The sequence below is a fragment of the Lissotriton vulgaris genome, chromosome 2_1 (assembly GCF_964263255.1).
Source record: "Lissotriton vulgaris chromosome 2_1, aLisVul1.2, whole genome shotgun sequence".
In the NCBI taxonomy this organism is placed as follows: Eukaryota; Metazoa; Chordata; class Amphibia; order Caudata; family Salamandridae; genus Lissotriton; species Lissotriton vulgaris.
In genome coordinates this window covers 14,696,080-14,709,166 of record NC_141687.1, presented here as the reverse complement: position 1 = coordinate 14,709,166, position 13,087 = coordinate 14,696,080, and the positions used below count along the sequence as shown (strand labels likewise).

Here is a 13,087-nt window from a genome sequence, read left to right as displayed (position 1 = left end):
GCTCGGCGGGGTCTTGAGTCCTAAAAATGTCCATGGACTCGACAATTCTCTCTCCGGTGCCTACTCGATTCACGGGTTCACACTCTGCGACTCTGGGCAATAGCTTGCTTAATCTCCACAACGGCCCCTCGCGGTGGGATGCCTGGCTTTCACCTTGCGGATACCCTGCTGGGGTTATCTCACAGGGGAATACCAGGACGGGTTCCCTAAGCAAGCGCTTAGAAACCGCTCGGTGATTTGCGCTATATAAATTCCTGTACATTTACATTTACATTACTCAAAGCCTCCCGAAGTCCGAAAGGGTTGCACACAAACGCAGAAAGTTAATGTTCGCATACTTTGAGTTTTGGGGGCATATGTATCAAATACTGTTATTGTGATTCTCAAATAGCGATTTTTAGAGAATCACTATTTGGGAATCGCAAAACGGGATGTAATAAAAAATTTGCAAATATTTTGGGATTCCTTGGCATTCCTTAATTGCAATTCGCAAATTTCGAATCGCAATTAAGGAATTCCTTCCCATTTCTTCCCATTCTTTCCTATGGGCTTAGAGGCCCATAGGAATGAATGGGAAGGCATGAGGTACTCGCAAATTGTGAATGCTATTCCAAGGGTGCAAGGGTGTCCTAACGACACCCTGTTGCACCCCTGAAATGAGAATGTGTGCACATGTGGTGCACATACATAGCCCTAAGGGCATGTATGCGTGCCACCTTGCACTTTGGAAAATGCCAACTTGAAGTTGGTGGTAATTTGCGATTTCGTAAGGAGAAATTGCACAGCTTCGATGCTTCCTACATCGCATTTAAGGAATCGCAATTTGTGATTCCTTAAATGCTGACGCAAAATAGGGAATTTCAAATGTTGCGATTCCCTATTTTACGAGATCCTTTTGGGATGATACATTCCTTAAGACTTTTTCCCGTTTGCGAATGGGAAATGGGCATCATACATATGCCCCTAGATATGCAAAAGCATGTGTTAATTTGTACTTTGTGATTTTCTTTTCTCGGTTCTGATGGTTGTTTGGCGATAGAAGACAAACCAGTCACCAGTTTCCTGGATCATCCCAGTGAGGAGGTTACAGAAAGCCGGACCGACCCCAACTCAGGTAAGTCACAAACATCCATGGGGGTGGGAGTGGGGGGGGGGGCAGTGATCCCTGTGAGGCCGTTACTACGGCCTCTTCTTTCCAGTGCCGGGAGCGGATGGAGTGACCCCAGGCTACAATCCCAATGTTTCACTCTTGGTCCTGTTAAAAGTGGGTCTGAGGCTTCTGAGCCTCTTGTCGTCCTGCTTCCTGCTAGTCGAGTAGACCAGGTGGCATATGTGGGCTCTGCACTGGAACCTGAAGTCCTGGTGAGCCCTGCAGCAGGGGAACCTATTGAAATCTATCCAGGCTTCTGAGGAGACTTCAGTGGTGGCTGCTTTAGCACAGTTAGATCAGTGGCAGACCCCTTTCCCTTCCCCTTCCCCATGGTGGTGACAGGTGCATTGTTACTGATTAAGGGTGGTCACCTTGGAGGTGTGGAGATCAGAGGAATCTGGACACCAGCAGAAACCCACCCACATCAGTCTGTTGGAGTTGTCGGCCATTTACCTGGTGCCGAAGACTAGTTTTGATTGTCACTTTCTTGAGGCTCAGCCGGAAAAGCTAGGTTTATAAACTGTAATTTTTAAAATACTGATTTTAAAATCACTGATTTAGCTTTTGTTTTTTGTGCACTTATCTAACGCGGTGTTTGCCTTCACCCGCAATGCCATCGCGAACCCTGCAGCCGAATATGTGCTGTACAGGGACTCACGCAGCCCAGACGCCATATTGGGACGAGTTTGGGGTAGCGGTATAGTTATCAATCTCTCACCCTCCCCTCTCCTCTCCACTATCTATGGCTGCCATTAAACGCCCGCGCAGCGGACGGGCGCGCCAAAGGCAAGCCCGTCTGTGCCCGTCCGCGGCATACCGGGGCCATGGGCCACAACCCCTACTCCTTCCCTTGATCAAAGGAAGCATTACAGCTCAGGGTCTCTTCACAAACTACGGACCTCTGTAACAACAAGTTGCTGTCACTCTTTCCACCCCCTAGAGCTACCCCATGTCGCCCTCACTGCAATATAGAGCTCATCATCCCGCGAAGCAAGGATGACATGCTGGATTTCAAAATGTTCCTTTTAAACTGCAGGTCCTTGCCCAAACATGGCCTGGAAATGTCTTTGTTGTTGGATGAATATACACCGGATGCTAACCCAAGACTCCGAGCCCGACCTGGTGCAAGCCCTCCCACCAGGCTACCAGATTACCCGCATAGACCGCGCTCACGGGAAAGGTGGTGGGCTCGCAATTATTTATAAGGACATATATACGTGTCGCTGCTCCTGGAAGATCATTGCTGATTGCGAAAGTATGCCCTTCGGTATTGAATTTTCCCCTAATGACAGCTTCACGGGCATTCTTATTTATCGCCCCCCTGGGCCACTCAGACCGTTTCACACAGACCTACCCTCCGCCGTGGCCGAACTGGTCTCTTCCCCCTCCAATTTTACGTTGCTTGGCGACCTTAATATACATTTCGATAATACTTCGGACAACGTTGCCATAGAGTTGACGGCGAGCCTGGCTGCAGTCCAGCTGGAACAACTTGTTCCATCCCCCACTCACGTTAAAAGCCATCTTCTGGACCCTGTATTTAGTAACTGCACGCACCTTAAAGTAGGTGCCATCAGTCATCTCCCCTGGACTGATCACTTTTTGATTCCCCTCACTTGGACCACACACAAACCCCTACCCAGTACACCTACCCCGCGGAAAATGAGAAACTGGCCCAGACTCCCTTTGGACCAGTGGACTAGCATTCTTACAATCTCTAGACCCTCATTCACTCATGACCCCCCCCGTCAACAACAAGGAGTATGACAATTAGATTACGAAGTCACTTGACTCCATACTACCCCTCCGTAATACCAGCCTAAAAAGGCAGCGGAAAACAGCGCCCTGGTATTCAGAAGCGCTCAGAGGCAAAAAACGTGTATGCAAGAAGCTGGAAAGGACGTGGCGCCTGGGTTATGCCGCCACGGACAAAGCTATATACAGGGAGGCTATTAGAGCCTATAAATCTGAAATAAAAGTAACACAATCGGCTTATTATAGTGAGAAAATCATGTCGGTCAGATCCAACCCTAAAGAGATGTTCCAAACAGGCTTCCACCACCCTCGGCTGCCAACTACAATCAACTCTCAAGATTGCAATGACTTAGCGGAATTCCCAGGTGGAGAAGTGTGGCTCACTGGTTAGAGTGGCAGACCCTGATGCAGAGGTCAGACCTGGGACCAGGGTTCAATTCCCGACGCGGCAGGGTCTTGAGCTCAAAAATGTCCACGGACTCGATAATTCTCGCCTCGGTGCCTACTCGAATCATGGGTTCACACTCTGCAACTCTGGGCAATAACTTGCTTAATCTCCACTACGGCCCACCGCAATGGGATGCCTGGTCTTCACCTTGGGGATGCCCAGTAGGGGTTATCTCGCAGGGAAAGCCAGGACGGGTTCCCAAAGCTAGCGCTAAGAGACCTGACGGTGATTTGGCGCTATATAAATCGAAATTAACATAACATAACATAACATTCTTTTTTCAAAAAATAAATAATATTTACTTATCCTTCTCAGATATGGATTTAGATCCCTCCTTCCAAGAACCATATCACCTCATAGAAGCTGAGGACTTCCACCAAAACACTTTAGATCATTTATCCCAGTTAGAGTTAGAAACACTTGAGCCTCTGATGCACCAAATAAAGTCAGGCTCCCCATGTGCCTCCTCCCCGAGCACGCTGGTTTCAGCTGGCCAGGTCGTTCTTCCCACGATCATGGAGCTACTTAATTCCTCCATAGTGACTAGCATTGTACCGCCCACCTGGAACAAACACGCCATGGTACGAGCACTCCTGAAGAAGCCCACCCTTGACCCCGGCAACCTTAACAACTACCGCCCGATGTCTTTGCTCCCACGGGTGAGCAAAATCCTCGAGAAACACATTAACATCTACCTAACCATGTTTCTCGAGAGCAACCATCTACTTGATGTCACCCAGACGGGTATCAGGAGAAGCTTTGGCCTGGTTCAAGTCCTTTCTAAGTGATCTTTGAAGGAGCCTCTGTGTCTGTCAAATATAACAACCACATATAGCAAACGTGACACAAGTGAGGCTAACAAAAAAACATGTCCTTTGTGCAGGTAAATACCCCAATTTTGAGACCTGAAGTATACTCGAATTCAGGACCGTGACATTTTTAAGAAAAATATGGGATGACTTTGTTCACCCCCTTGAGTGTCGTGCTTAGTCATTAGTCACCCCGCTCTCGCGAAAGAATCCTCTTATAGCTGGCATGCCCTCGGATGTATCAAGAATACTTTGCAGGGAAGTGCTGGATGTTGGAGAAATAATCTCTCCTGCACATCCAGTCTATTGTTTAACTATCTCACTACCACCCCATCATTAAAGAGGAAAGCTCCTAGGGTAGATAGTCAAGATATTTACCTTTTTTTTGTCTGCATCCTCTTCCTCACTTCCCTCTAAAAGCAGAGGTCTTCAAACTTTAGTCAGCCGAGTCCCCCACCCCCCCATCTAAACCTTTTTACAGGTCGAGTCTCCCCCCCCCCCCTGCCCCCCCCATCTAAACCTTTTTACGGGTCGAGCCCCCCCCCCCCACCGCCACCACCACCTGACAAAAAAGTCCTGGGAGCTGGTACTCTGCATCATTGATGCCGTTCCCTCCCTCGGAGCCCGGGTCGTAAAGGGCAAATCATATTAAATCAAGTCAGAGTGATTAGTAAACTGAAGTTTTTGTAGTGCATGTGCTTACTCTAAAGTTAAAATGCAAAGTCTCCAAGAAAAACATTAGCACAAAAAATGACATTGTTGCTTTATTTTTCACATTAAACACAAAATTAGGATAGATTGGCAAAAACACTCCCAAAACACAGGGGTGGGAGTGCTTGTTTTTCTCCAAAGAGACAATATGTGGATGGATTCTTGCTTCTGCCATCCTTTTGAGCAGTGCCTGGAAACGGGAGTGCTCACAACATTTTGCAATATATTTTTTGTAGTTTCATATAGGGCGAACATGACCCAAAGGTACAGGATCCTCTTTTACATTACACAGGCACACATTCATTTTTTGTAAGCACAGGGAGATTAAGTGATTTGCCCAGAATCCCAGGATGTTGAGCGGACATCAAGGATTGAACCTTGTTTCCCAGCTCTACATTCATCAGCTCCAGCTGTTGTGCCACATCCTTGCCCCTAAACAAGATATCAGAAAAAGAAGTTCTACAAAACATGCTTTCTGACACAATTGAAAAATCCATGATTATGTGGAGTATGGCCAGGTGTTGCCAAGTCAGTAGGAGGCCAGCCGCAGTTTTCCAAGAAGGCCTAGGGGACATTTACATCATAACATGTGATATAAGTGGTTCAAGAGGATATATACATCTTTATTCTCCAGCAGCATCAAGAGTCAATTTGTTAGCATATTTGGCTTATAAAGAAGAACGCCTTCCAAAGCTTCAGAAATAGCTGCACAAGAAAACATTTACATTTGGTCTACGAAAGAAGCGAGGACAGAAGGTAGGCGCACTTCATATTATTTGTTATATTTGACTTGTGGACTCCGCTCTAGGGATTGGAACATGTTAAACAAGCACCAGCGACTTCAATCAAGGTCAAATTCATTTTTCGTAAGTCACTGGTAAATTAAGTGATTTTCCCTGGATCACACGATGTTGAGCCGAACCCATGACTCGAACCTCCCCAGAACCAAAGGCAGAACCGATGGCATTACTGTCAAATCCACTCCTCCTTGAAATATCCAATGTTCCCACTAGTATTAGGACGAAGGGGAAAGGAGCGAGGCTTTAAAACGAAATAATACAAAAAGCTCTTCACTTTTACCTGCCAGAGAATGGAATCTACAGGAAGGATGTGACCGTTGTAAATTCCTTGCAGTGAAACGCATTCCGACGTGGGAAGCAACATGGGTCGCAACTAGACAGAACTTCGGGCGGGGGGGAACTAAGATTACCAGCCAGGGCTGGCCCTAACACTGATCGCGCACATGAGAGGGACAGGTGAGTGAAGTGTCGCATGAGCAGTGTGAGTAGTGTGCTTGTGTGACTGCAGGGTGAGGTACAGGGTGAACTCGTGTGACTGCAGGGTGAGGTACAGGGTAAACAGCGCAAGAGTATTGTAAATTGTTGTGTCTTGTAAAGCGCACTGCTACCCGGAGGCCTCGTAGCGCTATAGACCGCTGGGGAACCCGTCCTGGCTTTCCCTGTGAGATAGTCCCTCCTGGGGGTCTCCAAGGTGAAACCAGGCATCCCCGGCGTTTGTGTGGGGCCGTTGTGGAGATGAGGCAAGCTAATGCCCAGAGTTGCCGAGTGTGATCCCTGGTCGGAGTAGGCACCGATGCGAGAATTATCAGTCCGCTGATCCTGGTCCAAGACCCTGCTGCGTCGGGAATCGAACCCTGGTCCCGGGCCGTTCTCTGCACTCGGGTCTGCCGAGAGTGATCACTGTGAGTGCAGAGTGTGCGGTGTGCTCATGTGACCGCAGGGTAAGTAGAGCTAGAATGGTGTAAGTTCATGGTGAGTGGCATAAGTGCAGTGTGGTCAATGTGAGTACAGGGTGAGAGGGTGGGTCCAGTGCAAAGTGATCAGTGTGAGTACATGGTGATCCCTGTGAGTGCAGGGTGAGTGTGAAAGTGAAGGACGAGAATGAGGAGTGAGTTGTCTGAATGCAGGGTGCATTCCCAGACACAGTTGAAGTTACTCAGCATGTTATTGAGGCTTGGCATAGGGTTTCAGATATAAGTTAAACTATTGCTTTTATGGCAAGGTCCAGGGTTAGAGGGTGGGGGAAATAAATATTGTGCTCATCCTGCAATAAACTTCCAGTCTTGCGATTCGGGTTGCCAGCTCATTATATTGATGTCCCAGGAGGTACAAAAGTAAGCCGTCCCCTAAAGCCGATTTTCAGCACTGATTGGTGCACACTTGGAACAGCAAAAATACATAGAAAGTATTTTTAATTGTGTTCTAAGGCTGCCTGAATGATCTATGACTGCTAATTAAAGGGAACAAAGATTTGAAACGTCACATTACAAAGGAATACATACTATTTTATTTATAACCCTATTTAGTGTCAAGACAGGCCCTTTCAAGACTCTTTAAACAGCACATGGCTGGCATTTCTAACCCTACTTTATATTCCTTTTCATGAAATGCATTCTCACATTAAGGCAGTAAAAAGTAAAATGTAAGGAATAGGCAGAGTGGGGGCACAGGGGGTACTGGAGCCAGCAGACAAACAGCCTCTTTAATCATTTGACATGTGTAAGCCCCATGGTTTTTAACAGGCGCACAACACCCATGGGCTCAAAAGGCTTCAGCATGCCTCCCCCCGCCCCACCCCCACCTGTTGTGTGTGTCAGCCCGGGCTGAGACAGCTTGGGCACAGACACAGACACTTTTGGAGCTGTGCACCTGAGTACTTCACTGGTCTTTAAAAGACCATTTAAGCGTTAATGAGGCTTTGTTCCACCCTTTCTTAAAGCCCCTGCATCTCCATGAGAATTAGCCCCCTACCCCCTCCGAAATCGTCTTGCCTCTGGCCTTTAAAGACCTGTGACTCTTGACACTCTCAGCCGAGAGGGCCCCCAGCAGCTGCAGCAGCGCGGGCTGAGAGGCACGTGTCGCGCCTGGAAACAACAGGTTGGGGTGAAGTTCGCGCCCCCCCTGAAGGGATGCGGCGCCCCCCCAGGGGTTGCGCCCACAGTTTGAAGAGCTATGCTCCAAGGTTCTCTAGCTACATCTGAGGGCTCACTCTTCATTAGAGGACTTTGCGACCATGGCCATGGGGGCCACAGTTTTCCTACACAGGCATTCTTTGCACTCCCTGTGCTTCTTAGGGAAAGTGCAATTTAGTCACATGCGCATATGCCATATGATTGCTCTTGACTATTCAGCAACTGAGTGGATTCTGCCCTGGGGCAGTTTAGGACTGGAAGAAGACCGGCCCGATCTTTGGGCTTGGCATCTCCAGCCTATGTCTTTCACAGGCAATACATAGATTCGCCGACCGCAGCTCACCCAACAACCAAACCAGTCTCCCAGGCACTGCAGAGGCAAAGGCAGAAATCCAAGCAACCCTCTTCCTGGCCTCCCCTGCAGGCCCGGAAAAGCCGCTTTACTTCTTCCAAAAGGGAACAGGCGCAGACGGATAGAGAGAGGGGTGTCCTCTTTTCTGCATTCCTGGAAGACCTATACGACAGACCACTGCGTCCTACGGGGGGGGGGGGGGGGACTTCAAACAGGCCCCTCCCCATATCTCTCACATCAGTTCCTTCAGTCAGAAGGCCACACTCCGATTCTCCAACAAGAGATGGCGCCTCTTTTACAGAAGGAGGAGCTGTGAAGTTGGTCCCTGGGCAGGAAGTTGGACAAGGAGCTATTCTTGATACTTCTTGGTTCTTTAGAAGGATGGCGCTCTGTGTCTGGTCATGGACCCTCAGGATATTTAACTTTTACTCACGCAAAGAACATTTCAAGCTGCTGATCCTGTATCAGACGACTGGATGGTGTCCCTGAGCTGGACGCATACTTTCATGTACCAACCTGCAGATATGTGTGCAGTGCCTGCAGTTCGTGGTGGGCATCACCTACTACCTGTTCATGGTCCTCCTGTTTGGAATAACATTGGCACCCTATGTCTTCACCAAGGTGGTTGCAGCACACCTGCACAGATCGAGAATCTCTGTGTTCCCGACTTAGTCTTATTCTTCAAACTGTCAAGTACCACTTTTTTTTTTTTTAAATATATTTTTATTGCAGAATTAGAAACAAGACCTCAAAATAGACCAACCATTACACTTATGGCATCACGACGATTAAAGTGACACAAATACACTACACAGCCATTTAGCCCACATACCGGAGGCTGGGCGGCGCGCCAAATTTCCGTTCCCCGAAAAATGCCTTAGTGTGTGCCCTACACTGGCGTCAGGTCAGTTGCACCGTGTAGTATCTGCTTTTACCCCCCGAAAGCCCACCCCCCCCTTTGCACCATCGAGCCCCAGATTGCACCCTGGGTTGTTTTCAACAGTTCTCGTCCACATCATTCCAGGCCCATCTGGATCTACTAAACTATGTCGCGGTGCTTAACTACCTTTCTCAAGAACACTCCACCCCACCCTCAACTGCTGCTAATGCGGGCACCCATAATCCGTCCTAGCGCCGAGGCACGCCACCCATCAGGATCCACACGCAATCATTCGATCTACATGGAGCACTGTCCTATCTCTACTCTCCTTCTTCATCGTCCGTCATATAATCACACAGCGCTTGTACCACCATCTCCCAGGCCCTCGCCAGCTCCTAGTAGCCTGTCGCATCCTGATTACACTCTCGCAGCCCGACCACTTCAACAGCTCATTCATCCATCTCCTCACTGATGGGCCTTCTTTAGACTTCCAATGCCAAGTTAGCTCTCGTTGTGCCAGCATGATTCCCAGATCAATAAATGTACTCGTTATTTTTGTCTTCTTGGTATGAGGGAACCAGAGGAGCAGACACGCCGCCATATCAAAGTCTACCTCCCTATCCGTTACAGCATTCAGGAGTTCCCCTACTTCCGGCCAGTATGCCCCCAACTTCGGGCATCCCCACAATAGATGATCCAGATCCACCTCTGGTGCCAAGCATCTCGGGCACATGGCATCTAGCACATGGAAATGCCGTTTCAACCTCTCCGGAGTCCGGTAAAACTGTCAAGTACCACTTAGAGACCTTTTAGAGCTTTGATATTCAAAGCACGGCCCGGGGGTCACATGTGGCCCTCCTGACCTTGACATGCGGCCCTCCTGACCTTGACATGCGGCCCTCCTCACCTTGACATGCGGCCCTCCTCACCTTGACATGCGGCCCTTCTCACCTTGACATGCGGCTCTCCTGACCTTGACATGCGGCCTTCTTGACATGCAGCCCTCCTGACCTTGACATGCGGCCCTCCTGACCTTGACATGCGGCCCTCCTGACCTTGACATGCGGCCCTCCTGACCTTGACATGCGGCCCTCCTGACCTTGACATGCGGCCCTCCTGACCTTGACATGCGGCCCTCCTGACCTTGACATGCGGCCCTCCTGACCTTGACATGCGGCCCTCCTGACCTTGACATGCGGCCCTCCTGACCTTGACATGCGGCCCTCCTGACCTTGACATGCGGCCCTCCTGACCGTGACATTCGGCCCTCCTGACCGTGACATGCGGCCCTCCTGACCGTGACATGCGGCCCTCCTGACCGTGACATGCGGCCCTCCTGACCGTGACATGCGGCCCTCCTGACCGTGACATGCGGCCCTCCTGACCGTGACATGCGGCCCTCCTGACCGTGACATGCGGCCCTCCTGACCGTGACATGCGGCCCTCCTGACCGTGACATGCGGCCCTCCTGACCGTGACATGCGGCCCTCCTTACCGTGACATGCGGCCCTCCTGACCGTGACATGCGGCCCTCCTGACCGTGACATGCGGCCCTCCTGACCGTGACATGCGGCCCTCCTGACCGTGACAAGCGGCCCTCCTGACCGTGACAAGCGGCCCTCCTGACCGTGACATGCGGCCCTCCTGACCGTGACATGCGGCCCTCCTGACCGTGACATGCGGCCCTCCTGACCGTGACATGCGGCCCTCCTGACCGTGACATGCGGCCCTCCTGACCGTGACATGCGGCCCTCCTGACCGTGACATGCCGGCCCTCCTGACCGTGACATGCCGGCCCTCCTGACCGTGACATGCCGGCCCTCCTGACCGTGACATGCCGGCCCTCCTGACCGTGACATGCCGGCCCTCCTGACCGTGACATGCCGGCCCTCCTGACCGTGACATGCCGGCCCTCCTGACCGTGACATTTCGGCCCTCCTGACCTTGACATTTCGGCCCTCCTGACCTTGACAGTCAGCCCCCTGGTCAGCAGCATCACTAGGCTATTGTTTACTCCACTCAGCACTTAACCCCTTTCGTGCGTTTGTCGGCCAATGGCCGTCGCGAGCACCACCTCCGTAGTGCTGCGGACTTCCTTTGGCCAACGCGGCCACGCCCACTCCTTTAAACTGCCACTTGCCGCAGTGGTTAAGTGGTTAAATCAAAAGGTAAATAAGCGGGCAATCATTTATTTAAAGGTTAATTGAAGTTGAAGAAGGAAGTAAATAGGGAGTTCTACACCGCTTAACTTTGGAAACATCTTCATTTTCTAAGACATTTTTCAGCAAATGTGCAAAAATATGATAGTCTCTTTAAATTCAAAAAGTGTATTCAATTAACATGCAGAATCTTTTCACATTAGTAGATCAGATTATAAAAGTGCATTGAGAAGTATTAATTTAAAAGTGATCGTTTTCAAACATGAATTTAGAAACCTCCCCCCGACGACAACGCCAATGGTGAAGTAAGGAGGCAAGTCAGTTGTAATGTTCACTCTTTAGGTGGCCTGGGTACCTACTATATGCGAACAACATTAAAGTTTGAGTCAAACGCAGAAGGCTTTTTACAGCGCTATTCCTGAAGTTATGCATATCAAGGGCCTCTAATATGTGATAATGAAGAAAAAAGAAGGAAAGTGAAATAAAACAATTGCCTAGACTCACACAATTTGTTAAAGTAGGGAAGCCGGGATTAAATTCATGTGTTCTGGTTTCACTCAGTTTAATTCATCCACCAGACGTATATGCTTCACTTACCCTACAGCCACCTTGCCAATAATGTGCCCTCTACACATTCCCCAAGACTGTCACCCCACTGGCGTCCGTGCTTATCTCAGTCACTTCACTGACCAAACTTTTTGGCTCCTGGGAAAATGTTTGCGAGTACCCATGTCTTAGAGCCTCCTGATCATAGGGACAGTATTGGAACCAACTGCTTTACAGACTTTCCTCTCCTTCACAGCTGACGTGGGACGTTTGGGATATGATTTCGATGCTTTGGGAGGGGAGGTAGATTAAGTGTCAGTCCTGATGGTTCTTCCTGGCCATGAAGGCTCTTCAGCTGTGGAGCCAACACCGGGATCATCTGTGAATCTTCAGATTTCCCTTGAATGCTGCTGGTCTGCCCTGGTGGTCGGTAGAGGAGAACCTGGCATAAGGGAAGCCCATTTGCCCTCCACCTTTAGTGGTCACTGTAGTAACAGACTCCTCCAACTTAAGGAGGTCCTTGAGGTCAGAAGCCTCTGTTTTCGGGTGGAGCAAGGTTTGCAAATCAGTGTACTATTACTGCGGATGATTCACCTGTCCTTGAAAGCTTTCCTGCCTTCCCTTCATGGTCAATCTGTCCAGATCTTGACAGATGGGATGACTGTGAACAAGTAGGGAGGAGTTGGGCTGCATCTTCTAAGCCATGTATCTCGAACACTCTGGCCCTGGGTGCAAGTGCATGAAGTCTGCCTAGTCATCAACCATCCGGCAGGCTTATTGAAAATGAGAGCCTTGGAGGTGCTCAAGATGCCGTCGTCCTGTGAGGCACGCCTCAAGTGAACCTTATTGTTACTCACAAGAATGTGCACTGCCCACAGTTTCCATTACAGGGAGCTTTTGGGGATGCGTTTTGGTTGATGCAGAATTTCCACTTAACTATGCATCCTCGCCGCACCACCCCATTCCCTTCAATCCTCAATTGTTAAGGAAAATGTGCCAGGGCCGGGCACAAGTCATTCTGATTGCATATGACTGGCCAAGGTGGGTGAAGTGTGTAAAACTGTAGCAAAACAAGGGTTACATGGAAATCCTATTGTCTTGTAGTTGTCTTCTGGATGAACCCTCTTTGTGCACATCCCTGACTTTTAATATTTCTGAAACACACACCGCCTACAGAGCAGCCACCACAGCACATCACCTCCTCATCAAAGCCACAAAAAAGAACTTCTGCAAGACCGAATCCTCACCAACGCGCACAGCTCCAAAAAACTCTTCTACATTGTGAGAGGCTGGCTTGGTATATGACACACACTTATGTAAGTGGACACCCTGCACCAATCCAGAC

General features: G+C 49.5%; 1 protein-coding gene across 1 annotated transcript in view; it reads left to right on the top strand.

Annotated features, from left to right (window-relative positions):
• LOC147729461 (uncharacterized) overlaps positions 1–13,087 on the top strand; it is a 153,564-nt gene that overhangs the window by 46,632 nt on the left and 93,845 nt on the right. Inside the window, exon 5 of the mRNA XM_086954332.1 lies at positions 1,040–1,114. Within this exon, the coding sequence (XP_086810458.1) occupies positions 1,040–1,114 (75 nt within the window). The remainder of the gene's footprint in view (positions 1–1,039; positions 1,115–13,087) is intronic.